We start from the raw sequence: 17,455 nt of genomic DNA, 5'->3' as shown, positions 1-17,455 counted from the left end.
CTGTGTGGAAAAGTTGCTCCTCAGGTCTCTTTTATATCTTGCTCCTCTCACCCTAAACCTATGCCCTCTAGTTCTGGACTCCCCGACCCCAGGGAAAAGACTTTGTCTATTTACCCTATCCATGCTTTCTGTTTTTGGAAATGTTCTTAACTTCAATACAAATGAAGCTCGTTTCAGGATTTGTAAATTCGGTAATCCAGTTCTGATATCAGTCTTTAGTTCCCTCACAAGAAAGACAATGTTCTCCCTGTGTCAGGGGTGTACAAAGGCCAGGGTTTGGGTGGTATATCTGTGAGTCTGCTCTCTCTGTCTCTCTCTCAGAGAGTTTGAAGGTCTACCTGTTCTTTATATTGCTCTCCATGTCTTCTCTCATCTTCCACCTGCAACAGGGTCTCCTTCAGTTTCTTCTCTGTCCGCCGAGCTGCCTTGGTGGTTGCTTGTTTCTCCCTAAAAAGTAACGCGTGAAGACGATCACTCAGACATTATCCTAGCCAAAAGTTTCGCTGAGACTAAATCCCAAACCAGTTTCAGTGGATCAGTCTGTCTGGCCTTTGACAGACCAGTATCTACATTAATTCCATCAGGATTCCCAAACATAACCTGCTACTTAGTTTTAATACCAACTGAGTATCTTATTAAAAGCAGGCTATTCATGTGGACAATCTGTAGAGATAGAGAGCTGTAGAAAAATAAACCAGTGTGTACACAGGGAGGTAGACGACTTAATCCCAGACTGGCTTAAACACACAAACCATAAAACCGGAGCCAAAATAGTTTGTAAACATGCTCACAGTTGCCAAAGCGGAGTCAGTCAGTGAACTCTTCCTGTATTTGATATTTATAGTCCACCTGTAATACGGAGTTGAATTTGTAATCCTTCTTTGCAGGTAAGAGAGAGCTATGCAGCTATGTGAAACGGTGCCTCATAACAGTCTTTTCTTCATTCACAGGATGAGGACATCACTGGTTGGGCCAGCATTTATTGTCCATCCCTAATTACCCAGAGGGCAGTTAAGAGTCAACCACATTGCTCTGGGTCTGGAGTCACTTGTGGGCCAGACCAGGTAAGGATGGCAGTTTCCTTCCCCTAAAGGACATTAGTGAACCAGATGGGGTTTTCTGACAATGGTTTTATGGTTATCTTTTTTTAAATTGAATTCAAGTTTACCATCTGCCATGGCAGGATCTGAACCCAGGTCCCCAGGGCATTATCTCAGTCTCTGGGTTGATAGTCCAGTAACAATGTCACTGGGCCACCATCTCCCCAAGTGACAGCTATCATGGTAACTAATGTACCCAAATGTGGCTATTTTCTAATCAACCTGGCCAGAGGCATTTTTACATTCTTCTGGGAGAAGTGGGACCTGAACCCTGGCCTCTTTGACCCAGAGATTAGGACATTACCACTACCCCAGAGATTGCAAGGCTACCACAGTCCCAGGGGAGCATTCTCATTGAGAAAGAAGAAACCCAGTAATTGAATGAGCTGGGGTGGGTAACTGTCCTGATGATAATCATTGTGAAAGCTCTAATGCTTGTCTTAACAAATTGAAGGGTAATCTGGGATACCTGAAAACTAAAATGCTGCATCATTTTAGATTGATCATTTCTGATCATTGCTACAACGTACACGAAAGGCAGTTTAGCGCCTGCAAGTAAAGGCAATTGGACGAGGGAAATGATCATCGTTCTTACTTTACTTCAGCCTCCAGTTGTTCTTCTAACTGGGCAATCTTTGACTCCAGGGCAGTGATGGTTGATTTGAACTTGGACTTGACTGTCCCTTCCATTTCTTGCAGCTTGGCCTTAAGCTCCTTGTTCTGCCTCTCGAGTTGCTGACGGGAACTCTCGTTCTTCTGGCTGGCGCTGCGCTCAGCGGCCAGCTCGTTTGATAGCTGCTCCGACTAACAACCAGAAAGAAACATCGTCAGAATTCACAGCCAACAGGAGGATCATCCTGATCTGATCAGAGCTCTTCCAACTTTCTCAAACTTCGTTTACACCTGCCTCAGAAACTTGCTGATGTTTGTTTAACTCTCCCAGCTTCAGCCAGCATGTGGAATTGCAGTGTGGGTTTTGCACATCTTTCCCCAGGGGTGCAGGTGTTTATCTTAAAGGAGAGCTTAGCAGACAACGTGCTGAGGTTGTACACCCAAAATTTAATTGGTAAGGCATTAGCTCTGGGAATCCAATTGAAAAGAATGGTCTCAGCACAAGGCAGTGAGGAATGTGTCTTGCAATTTTAAAAAAAATTCATTCATGGGATGCAGGTGTCAGTGGTTCGATCCATTTATTGCCCATCCCTAATTACCCAGAGGTCATTTAAGAGTCAACCATATTGCTGTGAGTCACATACAGGTCAGACAGGGTAAGGATGGCAGATTTCCTTCTCTAAAGGGCATCAGTGGGATTTTCCCCAACAATCAATAATGGTTATCATTAGACTCTTAATTACTGATTTTTAATGAATTCAAATTCCATCATCTGCATGGCAGGATTCAAACACAGGTCCCCGGGGTCTCTGGGTCAATGGCCCAGTGATAATAACACAAGGTTGTCACCTCCCCCAAAGTATACCAGAATGTTTGGTGTTTGAATGAACTAAATGGTGGAAAAGATTCAATCTTCACCCAATCTTTCATTTCCAGTTTATTTCAGGAGATTATGAACCTACCTCCAGCCTCTTTCATCCAGGGGAAACTCTCTGCCTTGTGAGTTATGAATAGAACATAGAACATTACAGCACAGTACAGGCCCTTCGGCCCTTCGGCCCTTGATGTTGTGCCAGCCTTTTATCCTCTTCTAAGATCAGACAATCTACGTGCCCTACATTGTACTATCTACTATGTGCTTATCCAAGAGGCACTTAAATGAATAGGATTGTTATAGGTGAGCAGGAAGGACTCTCCTTGTCAGCTTGTCCCCTCACCTGGGGCATGGATACTCTCAGGTTAATGCCCCACCAATCATCTCTCTGTGATGAAAGATGGTCCCCTGCGGCTATGATGGCCTTACCTTACTGTACCTGCGTGTTGCAGTAAACAGTGGAAGAAAGGTGATTTTATTTGTCAGTACATATTATTGCTGGCTGGAAGTTGGGAAGATTGTGTCGTTATGTAAATGCAGCTCTACATTCAATGGTCAGGCAGCTGCTTTCTGCTTCTAGCCTGTGCTAGTGTGCCATCTGGTGGCCCACTGTCAGAAGTCTCTAGCTGCTGCTGTTGAGAGTGAACATCCTCTGGGGTTGGAAGCCACTGACACTCGAACCTGATAGTTTTCTGAGGGATGAAGGGGATGTGGTGACCTAGTGGTACTGTCATGGGACTGTTAATCTAGCAAACCAGGTAATGCTCTGGGCACCTAGGTTTGAATTCGCCACAACAGATGGTGAAGTTTTAAATGCAATTTTAAAAAAAAACAGGAATTAAAAGTCTAATAATAGCCACAAAATTGTTGTCAATTGTCAGAAAAACTGTCTCACAATATCCTTTCACGAAGGGATCTGCCATCCTTATCTGGTCTACATGTGACTTGAGACTCACAGCAAGTTGGTTGGTTTTTAACTGCCCTCTGGGCAATTAGGGATGGGCAATAAATACTGGCCTGGATGCATTCTGCACTCAGAATGAGAAATCTGAACAATTAAACTGCTTTACCCAAAGAGTGCAGCATTACAGATTCATGGGCAAGCTAAGCACAGGAACAATACACTGCATTACAACCAGCTGTCCTTATAAAAGGGTGATCTGTCTGAATTACTGTGAGTTGTTGTTTTGAATAGAAGTACAGTTTGTAATAATGTGCCATTTGCCCTGTGCTAGTCACGTCACTAGAGGTAGCCACCTTAAAACGAGACAGTACAGACTGGACTGTAGACTTGTGATCACAGATCAATCATAACAGTATGTTTTACCATTTACCAGCACCACTACTCTGATAGGGACACTGTCATTTTAATTTCGATCTAACTTGTTACTGGATATTTCTGTGTGATGTTTGTAGCATTTAGTTCATGAGCAGCTAGCTACATTGTGCATATTAAGTTTAGATGCAGATCCTGAAACCTTTCTCATTGCCCAGCTTACAAGCAGCACAATGTAACTGCTTTAAGGGATCATTGCCAGCCGCAGTACGGCTCAGTGTGGTGAAAGTGGGTTTGAGTTTCTTACCTGCTGTATAACCTTCCTGAGACGATCATTCAGCGTTTCCATGTTACCCTGCTCCTCTTCCAGGTCTTCCTCCATCTGTGATATTCTAGTCTCCAGGCGCCGTTTCTCATCCAGAAGTGCGGACCTGTAATGTTTTAGCAATTCGTGTCGGATTAATACTTCCCTGATCATACAGGGTCACAAACTGCACTTACAGAAAGCACACTGCGAACTCTACAACCCTCCTCAGGGCACACAGGAGAAACCGTTTACTTTATGGTTTGGATATTGACATTGTTCTCACCCAAACTTGCACTGCAGAAAGTCCTTCTGACTTGATGCATCAGAAAAATGTATCAGGAACAATAACTATATTTGTAGATGATACAGAGATTGGCTAGGTGGTTGACAGCGAGGAGGAAGGTGTTAGGTTACAGGAGGATATAGATGGATTGATCAGATGTGTACTGAAATAATTGCAGAGAGGTTGGTAACCCATTACCAGGTCCCCCATCAATTACACATGGAGTGTCCCTGACACTGATCCAGCCCCCTCAGAGTCAGCTCTCAGAGTGGACAGAACCCCTGACACTCCTGTTTATTTTTTCTTTTTTATTTCTTTTTTTTCTCATTCCCCCACACTATTGCCCAACTGCGATAGTGCTTATTTTCCCCCAGCACCCATGCAGGTGTGAGACGCAGTGAAAGACACAAGGTGCACCAATCTTTATTCAGTTTCCACCACCAAGAAGAAAGGAAACACCCAAGTAGCCAATGACAAGCAGTGCCCTTCACACCAAAGGGCAATGCTTGACACTCCTGTTTATATCTGTCAACCAGGGCTCCCTGATGGGATCAGGTTAACAACCCCAACCAAGGAACTCAGATTCTATGAGGTCCCCCTGGCTGACCCAATTACAATCACTAGAGGCAGATCAGTACGAAATGGAATTTAATCCTGATCTATGTAAGATGATGTTCTTTGGAAGATGGAACAAGGGAGCACTCAATAATGGCAGGGCACTAGGAAGCTCAGAGGAACACAGGGATCTTTGGGTATTGTCCACAGATCCCTGAAGGTGCAGGACAGGTTAATAGGGTGGTTAAGGTGGCTTAAGGGGCATTTGCCTTTCTTAGTTTTGGCGCAGATTCTAAGAGGAGGGAGGTCATGTTGGAGCTGTACAGGATTTTGACTGGGCCACAGCTGGAGCACTGGGTGCAGTTCTGGTTCCCACACTATAGGAAGGATGTGATTGCACTGAAGGGGGTGCAGAAGGAGATTCACCAGGATTTTGCCTGGGATGGAGCAGCTTAGTGATAGAGACTGGATAAATTCGGGCTGTTTTTTTTGGAGTAGAGAAGGCTGAGGGGGACTAATAAAGGTGTATACAATTCTGAGAGGCATAAATAGAGTGGATGGGAAACAGCTGTCCCCCTTTCGTGAAGGGTCAAGAACAAGGTGACATCAATTTCAGGTGAAGGACAGGAGGTTCAGAGGGGATTTGAGGAATTTGTTTTCACCCAGAGGGTGGTGGGATGGGGGAGCCTGGAATGCCCTTGGAAACTTCCCAACCTCTAAAAAGTACTTGGATGAGCAGTTGAAATGTCCCAACATTCGAGGCAATGGGCCGAGGATGGGAAAGTGGGACTGGTGTAGAGTTAGAGTTGCTTGGTCAGTGCAGAAACGATGGACTGAAGGGCCTCTTCGGTGATGTACGGTTCTGTGATTCTAAAAATGCTTGGAGTCTGTTTGAAGTTTCCACACAGCCTCAGGTTTTCTTTATTAATTCATAGGATGAGGGTGTCACCAGCATACATTGCCCAGAGGGCAGTTAAGAGTCAATCCCATTGCTGGGGTCTGGAGTCACATGGAGGCCAGACCAGGTAAGCATGGCAGTTTCCTTCTCACAAGGGCATTAGTGAACAAGATGAGATTTTCCTGATAATCGATAATCAAGACATTTTTATTGAATTCCAATTTCATTTCTACCATCTGATGTGACAGGATGTGACCCCAGCCTCCAGAACATTCTATGGGCTGACAGTCCAGCAATAATCCCACTAAGCCATCACCTCCCTTGGGAAGAGCTGGGGGTTGTAAACCAATCTAGAACATGACATTGTGTGGGGCCAGCCGCGTGATCAGGCAGACTCTGTTTCAGTGTGGAAGAGTTTACCACTCATCACTGTGTTGAGAAAACGTCACGTTTGCAAGAATAGAAGAGTGAGGATCTTCCCATTACATACTTTCCAGAAACATTCCCTGCCAATTCCTCAGCGAGCTCCTCTTTCTCCTGCTCAGCATGACGGCGAGCACGCTCTGCTGCTGCCAAATCCTTCAAGGGGGGACAGAGAGAGAGAGAGAGAGAGAGAAAAGCAAATTTAAACAAAATGTGCATCCTGTGTTGGAGCCATTTCAGGGGGATCCCACATTTGACATGAACCCAAAGATGCTGTTTGGACCAAAGCAGCACCCACTTCACTGGCATCAAGCCTGCCTGAGGCTAGGAATGTGGTGTCTGGTTCCCTTTGGTTTTAATAACACATCGGAGAGTATCATTAACATCAAAGCAGGGCCTGTGCACCACCTAATGAAAGCGGAAAGTGCTGGAGAAGCTCAGCAGGTCTGGCACCATCTGTGGAGAGAGAAAGCAGAGTTAACAATTCGAGTCTGAAATTGATTTTCTTCCAAACTCCAAACAAGTCATATCCGACTTGAAACGTTAACTCTGCGTTCTCTCACCACAGACGCTACCAAACCCATTGAGCATCTCCAACCTTCTCAGGGTTTGTTTCAGGTTCCCAGCATCTGCTGCATTTTACTTTGATTTCTGCACAGCTTAAAGATGTTCTGAAATCGAATGAATGCAGTTTATACATTGACTATTCTTTAAAGGGGAGAGGATGGGGTGGGGTGTGTGGGTGTGGGGAGGGGGTTGGAATTTACTGAACGGAGTGATTGAAGAGGAACAACCCCAGCCCCATGCACTGGAAGAGTGCACAGCCAGTTGGAGATGGTATATCGATCTTCATTGCAAGAGGATGGAGGTTCAGAATGGGGAATACCTTATTGCAGTGATACAGGGCCTTGGTGAGACCACACCTGGAATTTTCTGGAGAGTTTTGGTCTCCCTACCTAGGGAAAGATATCACCAAACTCACTAGGCTGATACCAGGGAAGGTAGGATTGCTGTATGAGGAGGGAGAGAGGACTGGGCCTGCATTCACGAGAGTTTCTAATAACCAGAACACGTCTAATTGGAACATCTGAAGTTCCTACAGGGCTGGACAGACTACAGGCAGGGAGAATGTTTCTCCCTCTGGGTGGGGAGTTTAGAATCATGGCACACGGTCTCAGGATGGCAGGGTCTTTAGGAAGAGCTGTAGTGGTGCAGGGGTACCTACCGCACCTCTCAAAAGGAGGCCCCTGTTCACTTGCCAACTCTTCCTGAGGTGTGGCGTAAAATCCCCCAACAGATTCGTTAGAAAATATCAACAGCAGCTTGGCCTGAGATGAGGAAACAATGCCTCACTCAGAGGGTGTGGTGGCCAAGGCACTGAATATATTCAAGGAGGAGAGTTTAAAGACATCATGGGGCACAGGGAGAAAGTGGGCATTTGGCGTTGAGCCGGAGAATCAGCTGTGACCATATTAAATGGTGGAGCAGGCTCAAAGGGCCGAATGGCCTACTCCTGCTCCTAGTTTCTGTTTTTCAATGTTGGAAGCCCAGTGACAGCGATGACATAGTGAAGGGGGAGGAGCATAGATGCTAATTGCACTCCGTGTGGAATATTCCCCCATCCCTGGGAGATGGGGCCACCCTCACTGCTGAGTGGGAGTGTGGTGGCCTAGTCAAACTCCTTTCAATCACATGGCCCTCCCACCCAAAACCCAGCCCTTGGGAGCACGTAATAACCAGCTTAGATTTCAGCCATTAGGATAAGGTTCTTAAATTTGATAAAAGGACGTGAAGTTTCTAGACATTTGTCATTACAGTACAGCTCACTATCATGTCCGCACACCAAAACTGGGATAAACAGGCCTCCCTCTCGCTTGCTCTGAGAACTTCTCCTTACTCTGGGATATAGCTGTCCCAATGTACACAATGCTGGTGACAGGTGGGAGAGTGAATCCCTATGTCAGCTCCCTGCTTCCCAATGGTTTACCTCCTGGACTTGCAACAGGTCAGCCTCCAGGTTCTTGGCTTTTTTCTCGTTCTCTTTAGCCTGGGCCAGGACCTCTTCCCGGGAATTCCGAGCATCTTCAAGTTCCCGCTGATAATCCTTCATCTGAGCCTAGATGAGACAGAAATTCATGAATGAATCCTGAACCCCATTAATCTGCCCCTTCCCTTCAAACAGACAAACATGGACAATTCCCCTTTAGGATCTGAATAATATCGGAATATTTTCGCCAGTGTTTAATCGTGGGGAGGGTGGACAATGTTGTTTGACACATTTTGATGAGTGACGATTTCACTGCTTGTGATTGTAGAACCCCTACAGTGTGGAAAAAGGCCATTCGGCCCAACAAGTCCACACCAACCCTGCAAAAACTAACCCACCCAAACCCATTCCCCTATTACTCTATATTTACCCCTGAATAATACACCTAACCTACACATCCCTGACACGATGGGCAATTTAGCTTGGCCAATTCTCCTAACCTTATATCTTGGCCTTAATTGTACCGCTCTATTTTGCACCGATGAGACTAACCCACCTGGAGTTTCTTCAGTTGTTTGATGGCATCCTCACGGCCTTTGATGGCCACTTCGACTTGGCCCTCAAGGTCACTGAGATCAATCTCCAGCTTCTTCTTAGCTGCTGCTGCTACTGTGCGCTGTTTACGTTCATCTTCCAGTTCACTCTCAAGCTCATGGACCTACGAGTAAACGAAGCTCAATGTGGTGACTTCAACACTTCTCATCGCTTACTGCCGTCAGAGCTAACCCTCCCATCGGAGGCATTTGAAAAAAAACTGAGGGGAAAGTGAGGGCTGCAGATGCTGGAGAGGCAGTGTCGAAAAGTGTGGTGCTGGAAAAACACAGCAGGTCAGGCAGCATCAGGAATGATGAAGGGCTTATGCAGAAATGTCAATTCTCCTGCTCCTTGAATGCTGCCTGACCTGCTGTGCTTTTCCAGCAACACACTTTTCAACACTAAAAAACACTTAAGCATTGTTCTAATCAGCCTGCTCATTACACACCTTGGGAGCAGGCCAGGAAAGGTAACTGCTATAACATCATTGAGCTGAAGTGGTCTAGTTCAAGGAGCACTGCTCCTTCATCAGTTAGCTACAGAGCTAGTGCTTCCAAATAAACCTGTTTCACTATAACCTGGTATAACCTGGTGTGATTTTTTTAACTTTGTTCACCCCAGTCCAACACCAGCACCTCCACATCATAGTTCAAGGAGTGCACCTATCTCTATTTATTGCGACTTTTTAGAAAAATTATAGAATCCTCACAGTGCAGAAAGAGAACATTCAGTCCATCGATATGAGAACATCCCACCCAATACCAGGATTTCCCATGGCTAATCCACCTAGCCTGCACATCCCTGCACACTATGGAGCTATTTTGACTTGATTTATTACTGTCACATGTACCAGGGTGCAGTGGAAACTGCTGTCTGACATGCTTTACAGGCAGACCACACTCTCAAAGTGCATCAGGGTAACAGTACAGAGTGCAGGACACAGTGTTACATCTGCCAAGGAGGTGCAGAGAGAGATCAACAATCAACATTAAATTTCCCACAGCCAATTCACTTAAACTGCACATCTTTGGATTGTGGGAGGAAACCCACATAGACACAGGGAGAATGTACAAACTTCACACAGATAGTCGCCCGAGGGTGGGATCGAACTCAGGTCCACAGCGCTGTGAGGCAGCAGTGCTAACCACTGAGCCACCCGGTATTCTTTCGCAGGATGTCAAAGTCACAGGCAAGGTCTGCATTTACGGCCCATCATTAATTGCACTCTAGGTCCTTTCAGAGGACAACTGAGCGTCACCACAGTATAATGTGTCTGGAGTCACTTAGATCATAGGCCAGATGATCTCCCCCTGCCATCCAATATTGGTGAATCCGATGGGTTTTTAAACTCTGTCAATGCACAGGGACCAGTATTTTAGCAGCAGGTACAGAATGTTTTTGACTGGTTGCATTTACTTTTATTCAACCTGTTACAGAGATGATATGACACACCTCTGGAGCAGGTAGAACATGAACCCAGGCCTCCTGGCTCAGAGGAAGGGAGACTACCACTGTGCCACAGCAGCCTATGTACAGGGACTTTTATTAATTCAAATCCCACCATGTTCCTCGACAACGCCATTAGGAGCAATGGCCAGTGCCAGTACTGCAGGTTGGTGGGAGTGGTGGTTTGGGGGGCGTGGTGTGTGAGCTAAAGGATGAAGATTTTTTCTGAAGCCCCTCCCCACCAACGTGGATGTGTGGAGAAGCAATCGGTGGGTCCAGAGATCATTTCACCCCCAACCAAGGAGTCCTCCCCCGCCCACCCCGGGAGGGGGTTGGAGGGGGGGTGGCGGTGATTGTAAAAGGTGAGGGCAGGGGTGGCAATTATCCCCTCTCCCACCAGGCAGTTTACCAACAGCTCTGCCCATTGCTGGCTACATATAAACAATGGTGGAATGAAGCCTTCAATTGGTCACTTATTGGACTCAATTGGTTACTCAGCTGGCCCCTGGGCTGGAAAGATGTCCTTACCCCTCTCACCCTGCCCTTATTTGGGAGAAGTCAAGATGGCGATGGGTTCTCTGCTCCTTAATGCCCCTTTATGGGGCTGTTATTTCCAGTTTCCTCTCCCGCATGATTCCTTTTATCTCTGTTTGGTTTCATTTGTTTTTTTTCCTCAGTTTGCTGCCGGGTCAAAGTGCCACCTAACATCTGCTTTCCCCCTCTCAGCACTGGTGCTACACATGAGTTTTATTTCATTTGATCTTACAACAGCCGCTAACAACAATGCTCAGCATTTTTCACAGCGATGGCTCGTGTTGTAATCAGTGTCCCTGAAATGATCAGACACTGTTTTACCAGCGGAGTGAGGTGGCTGAAAAAACTCTGTTGGACTCTGTTTTCCTGACTCCACTGACTGTAGCCGTGCCCATACATTAAGCTGTATTGCTCTGGATTATCAGAACGGAATTAAATATCAGTGTTGAATGTGTGGGTTCTCATGGAACCGATTGGTTATTGTGAAACAAAAACAGAAATAATTGGAGAAACTCATCAGGTCTGGCAGCATCTGTGGAGAGAGAAGCAGAGTTAATGTTTAGGGTAGATTGACCCTTCCTTGAAGCTGATGAGTGTACCTGTTTGACCAGCTGCCTCCTCTTTTCCTCATTTTGCTCATCTCTGGCCTGTAGTTCACGTTCAAACTGTGTTTTTAGGGCCTGCAGATTCACTTCCAGCCGCAACTTGGCATCCTCTGTCGCCTGGAGCTCATCTTCAAGTTCTTCCAACTGGGTCTTCATCTCCTCCACTTGCTGATCCAAGGCACGTTTCGATTTCTCCAGGTCGTGGACCTTCAGTTCACAAGGTGCAGCAAAAACAATTCATGGAATGAACAGCATGAAGACAAAGGAAGGTAACATTCTGAACGACCCCTCCGTCTCTCATATAAGGTTCTAAGAAAACGGCACCATGCTGCTTTGAACTATTTCAAATCACAATCTCTCACACACCTCTTTTCTGCTAACCCTTATTTTTAACCCCATGATGTGCTCAGAAATGGGGAAAACATGTGCATGCTTTTGTAAGATGGATTTTGGATTGAAATTCCAGCCTCTTTCTTGACCCTTAACCCTTGTGTTGCCATGGAGAGATTTGGAGCATGAACACCTTTTGTGATGGGTCAAGGTCAGGCAGGGGACAGGAACCGCCAACCCTGTCCATCTGAGTCTTTCTGAGAACAGACAGATACTGTTAGGGCAGGAGGATGCAATGTCTGTCAACACAGGGACTGAGTGGTAGCACTGGGTGCAAACATCAAAGATCCATTTGGTTATTCCCTCCCAGTGAAACAGAAGCTGAACTTTGAGTAATGGAATCAGCAACTGATCAATACTCTAAACATCCCAATTTTTCTAAGTGGTTAGCTTTTTAGAAAGTGTCTCTATTTGGATGTTCTCCCTCTTCCCCATTGTCCTCAGCCCATATTGAATTCCACATCGCACTTGTGTGTCTGTTTACTTACATTCTTTCCAACATCATCCTTTGAGCTCATGATATCTTCCATCTCAGCCCGTAGCTGCTTGTTGACTCTCTCCAGGTCCTCTTTGCATTGTAAAGCCTCATCCAAGGCTCGGGTCAAAGCCAGGGCCTTTGTCTCCTTTTCCCGAGCATCAGCCTCTGCCCTGTCCCTTTCGTCTGCGTACCGAGCAGAAATATTCTTCTCTTCCGCTAGCATCTGACAAAGTGAGGATAGCACATTGTCAGAACTGGGCTTGATGAAAATCCTACCTTACCAACAGCTGTTGGGTAATCCAGTGTTAGAGCATTCTACACAGATGCCATGAATTTTAACCTCATTGTGAGCAGTTGTGGGCCGCACATGATAGGAAAGATGAGGATCCGTTGGAGAGAGAGCAGAAAGTGATCTACAAGAATGGTTCCAGGAATGAGAGGCTTCAACAATGAGGAGAGATTGGAAAGGTTGGGGCTGCTATCCTCAGAGAAAAGAAACTGAGAGGAGATTTTCAAAATTATGAGTGGGGCTGGACAGAATAGAAAGGGAGCAGTTCATAAAAGAAACAGAAATGAGAGGGTCTGGCTACAAAGTGATGTGCAAATGAGGCAAGAGTGATGTGAGAGAAACCTTTTCACCCAGTGAGTAGTTAGGGCGTGGAAAAGTGGGGGAGGCAGGTTCCTTTGAGACTGTCAAGAGAGGCATTGGATGGCTATTTGGATAGAAATGGTTTGTTGGGATATGGGAGAAGGACAGAGGATTGGCTCGATGGGATAGAACTAATGCAGGCATGATGGGTCAAGCTCCCTTCTTCTGCTCCATAACAGGTCTGTGATTTAATCAAACTTAACGTTGACAAAGATCAATGGTAAGCTATAGGTATTTTGCAATTATTAGAATCACAAGGTAGCTTGGTTGGCTACCCAGCCTCACTCCATTTATATTTTACTGTGTTTTATTACAGGCTGGCATATTGGAAATGTTCACCAAGTTAAAGCAAGATTTCTCCTTATCTGGAAGGTGGCAAAGAAAAAGTGGCTTGTTCTGCAGAAATCGCTCACCTGATCAAACTTCTTCTGCTTCTTCTCTAAGTTGGAAACGAGTTGCCGCTGATTGTCCAGGTCCACCAAGAGGTCATCAAGTTCCTGCTGCAGCCTGTTCTTGGTCTTCTCCAGTTTGTCATATGCTGCTGCCTTTTCCTCAAAGTTCTGGGTAATCGCTTCGATTTCCCGCTGAAGTTTCTTCTTCCCTTCTTCAAGCCCATCCAGGGCAGACGCATCTTCGTTCAACTTCTTCTTAGCGTCTGACAGCTGTGTGAGGAAATCAATGTTGAAGCAATAAAGGGCACGTTGGCATTTACATAACGCCGGCTAAGATACTTGGCAAGTTCCAAAGTGCTTCCATACCAATGAATTATTTCTGCTGCCAGTAAGCAAACAGATATGGTCGCCACTTCATGCACAGGAAGATCCCACTCACAGCAGCTAAACGGTTAACCTGCTTTAGCAAGTGTTATCCCTGGACTGAACATTTCTTTCTTTATTCTTATGTGGGATCTGAGCGTCACAGGTAAAGCCAGAGTTTATTGCCCACTTAGAATTACCCCTTGAATTCTGTGGTTGTTCAGAGGGCAGTTAAGAGTCAACTTAAATTTTCAAGGAGGAGTTAGGTAAATTTCTTATGATTAAAGTGACCTACTGGTATGGGGGTGGACGCAGGATGATCAGCCATGATCCTATTGAATGGTGGGACAGGCTCGAAGGACCAACTCCCATTTTCAATAGGTCTGAAATCACATGGAGATTTCCTTTCCTAAAGGGTAATAAGTGACCCAGTGGGACTTTTCTGAACAGCTTCATGAGCTGACCTTTAATTCCAGGCTTTCATTAAGTTATGTTGCACCATAATGGGATTTGAACTCAGTTCCCCCATCCAGTGACATCACCACTATGCCACTGTCATTACAGATTACAAAGCTAGGAGGTAGAACATAGAACATACAACATAGAAAAGTACAGCACAGAACAGGCCCTTTGGCCCACGATGTTCTGCCGAGGATTATTCCTAACCTAAAATAAAATAACCTAACCTATACACCCCTCAATTCACTGCTATCCATGTGCACATCCAGCAGTCGCTTAAATGACTCTGCTTCCACCACCACCGCTGGCAACGCACTCCATGCATTCACAACTCTCTGCGTAAAGAACCTAGCTCTGACATCCCCTCTATACCTTCCTCTTGTCAATCCGTCCCCTATTGAGTCTCCTACCACTAGCGCTTTTCTATTCTCCCTCATTCCCTTCTAAGCCACAGTGCCAGGCTCAGTGCCAGAGACCTGACAACTATGGCTTTCCCCGGTAGGCCGTCCCCACCAGCAGTATCCAAAATGGTCTACATATTGCTGAGGGGAACGGCCACAGGGGATCCCTGCCCTATCTGTTGGTTCTCTTTCCTCCCCCTGACTGTAACCCAGCTGTCCTTATCCTGGGTCTGAGGAGTGACCACCTCCCTGTACATCCTCTCAATTTCTCCCTCAGCCTCATGGATGATCCACAGTTCATCCAGCTCCAGCTTCAGTTCCCTAACTTGGTTTTCGAGGAGCTGGAATTGGGTGCATGTGTGGTCGGCAGAGACATGTGAAGTGTCTCTCACCTGCCACATTCTGCAGGAGGACCATGCAACTGTCCTATCAGCCATACCCCGCTAATCTGAAAGCCCACACAGGACTAAACAAGGAAGAGAAAAAAAAGAGAAAACCTGAAAACTTACCAAGTTTACAGACTTTTAGTAAAGTTAGAGGAGGTGGGTGGCCCTACGGTGTAGGGTCTCGGGTTTAGATCTCACCCATTCGGAATAGTTCAGTTTTATCTCAAACAGTAATATCTCCTATTTTGGGACATCTACTGAAAGTGTCATTGCATTATTATATCAATTAAATGTATTATTTTAATCAAAGCAATCAAAGAAACAGTTTAGGTCCAGAAGTCTATAAAGAAACTAAGTAGCGTTCTGCAATTGGGTAATTTGGATTTCAGATCATGTATAGAGTTGTCTGGGTTGAAAGTTGAATTAACCGGGCTCTGTTAGTACAGGTTGTTCTGCTATAACGTGCGTTTCATTAAATAGTGATTGACAAATTGGGGGACACTATTTCTATAGTGCAAGCGTTTAAAGCGTGTATTGGTTATAACACAATTCTGGCCCCATTGGTTTAAATGGTGCTGCTGTGTTGTGATTGTCTACAACATGGGGTTGCATGAGAACGGAACTGCCGTGTTGTAGCAGAAGCGACCGTCGCTGTGTCTACCTGACCAGTCAGAGTGGATATCTGACGCTCCAGATTCCTCTTGGCTTCACTCTCTTCATCCAACTGTTCCTGGAGATTATTCTTGTCGTCCTCTAACTGGCGCAGCCGGGTGGACAAGTTCAATTTTTGACGAGTCTCTTCCTGGAGTAGTTCCTGCAGAAAAAAAAAACAGGTATGCCAGTTGTTTTTTTTTTGACAAATTGTCGGTGTAAACTGACCAGAGAATAAAGTCAATTCGACCTTTACATGAAGACATCAACTGCACGTGCTCAGTAAATGTCCAAAAACTTTCAGAAGAAACTTTCTTTTGAGCTTAAAAACGTGAAATAAAACAGTCAAATGAGACTGAGAATTGTTTGTAATGATTGAAGCATTTATATAGTGAGAATGAAGAAATAATTTGATAATTGTTATAACCATGATGATAAGGCCTGGGTACCAACCACTTATGGTTGGAGGGGGCTGTGTCACTATTACTCAGAGCGGGTCCACAGGAGGTTCTCAAGAATGGTCCCAGGATTGCAAAGCTTAACATATGAGGACGTTTGAGAACTCTGGGTCTATACTCGATGGAGTTTAGAAGGATGAGGGGGGAGTCTAATTGAAACTTACAGAATACTGTATTGCCTGGGTTGGGAAGATGTTTCCATTGGTCGAGTAAAGGGAAGGCCTTTTATGACGGAGATAAGGAGACACTTGTCCAGCTAGAGAGTGGGGAATTTGTGGAATGACCTGGAGACCTGGAGACCAGGTCATTGGGTATATTTAAGACTGAGATAGATAGGTTCTTAAGTATCAAGGGGATCAAGGGTTATGGGGAGAAAGTGGGAGAATGGGGTCAAGAAACGTATCAGCCATGATTGAATGGTGGAGCAGACTCAATAGGCTGAATGGCCTAATTTCTGCCCCTTGCCTTATGGTTTTAGTCTTTCATTTTATGTCACTTTGGGGGCTTTCCAGTCACTGGTGGTGAGGGTTGAACCTTGAACGGGTCTCAGCAGAAGAGGCTGTTATCTTGGGTAACAAGATATGGTTTGTTGCATCTTAGTATGGGCGCTTTAGGACCCTGGAGCAACATTGCAATGATGTCACAGAGCTGCTCCTCACTGGACATAAATAGCACAATATGGGCGGAGTTAAAGGGAACTGGAAATGTGTTGCTGGAAAAGCGCAGCAGGTCAGGCAGCATCCAGAGAACAGGAGAATCGATGTTTCGGGCATAAGCCCTTCTTCAGGGCTTTCCTGAAGAAGGGCTTATGCCCGAAACGTCGATTCTCCTGTTCCCTGGATGCTGCCTGACCTGCTGCGCTTTTCCAGCAACACATTTCCAGCTCTGATCTCCAGCATCCGCAGACCCCACTTTCTCCTCAAGGAGTTAAAGGGAACACATGGAGAGCCAGGCAAGTCAAGCCATGTGAATGTGAATATGCAGACAAATGTGGAGTAGACCAGTTAGCTTAAGACAGAGTCCGTCGATAATGTAGCAGTAAGATTAGAGTCTGGCCTATCCCTGAATACTCTGTATTGCTTTATTTTGTCTTAGAGGAGAAAGTGAGGACTGCAGATGCTGGAGATCAGAGCTGAAAAAGTGTTGCTGGAAAAGCGCAGCAGGTCAGGCAGCATCCAAGGAGCAGGAGAATCAACGTTTTGGGCATGAGCCCTTCTTCAGGAATGAGGAAAGTGTGTCCAGCAGGCTAAGATAAAAGGTAGGGAGGAGGGACTTGGGGGAGGGGTGTTGGAAATGCGATAGGTGGAAGGAGGTCAAGGTGAGGGTGATAGGCC

The 17,455-nt window shown here is 45.7% G+C and overlaps 1 protein-coding gene across 1 annotated transcript in view; it reads right to left on the bottom strand.

Annotated features, from left to right (window-relative positions):
- Positions 1–17,455, bottom strand: part of LOC122560464 (myosin-11-like) — a gene marked incomplete at its 5' end in the record, with an annotated part of 68,508 nt that overhangs the window by 8,792 nt on the left and 42,261 nt on the right. The window contains 10 exons of the mRNA XM_043711097.1: positions 339–447; positions 1,696–1,904; positions 4,170–4,293; positions 6,396–6,484; positions 8,316–8,444; positions 8,872–9,033; positions 11,489–11,701; positions 12,373–12,585; positions 13,425–13,673; positions 15,674–15,826. Of these exons, the coding sequence (XP_043567032.1) occupies positions 339–447; positions 1,696–1,904; positions 4,170–4,293; positions 6,396–6,484; positions 8,316–8,444; positions 8,872–9,033; positions 11,489–11,701; positions 12,373–12,585; positions 13,425–13,673; positions 15,674–15,826 (1,650 nt within the window). The remainder of the gene's footprint in view (positions 1–338; positions 448–1,695; positions 1,905–4,169; positions 4,294–6,395; positions 6,485–8,315; positions 8,445–8,871; positions 9,034–11,488; positions 11,702–12,372; positions 12,586–13,424; positions 13,674–15,673; positions 15,827–17,455) is intronic.

The sequence above is a fragment of the Chiloscyllium plagiosum genome, chromosome 21, assembly GCF_004010195.1.
Source record: "Chiloscyllium plagiosum isolate BGI_BamShark_2017 chromosome 21, ASM401019v2, whole genome shotgun sequence".
NCBI lineage: Eukaryota > Metazoa > Chordata > Chondrichthyes > Orectolobiformes > Hemiscylliidae > Chiloscyllium > Chiloscyllium plagiosum.
Note: the sequence above shows the minus strand (reverse complement) of the source record. Positions and strands in the feature narration are given on the sequence as shown.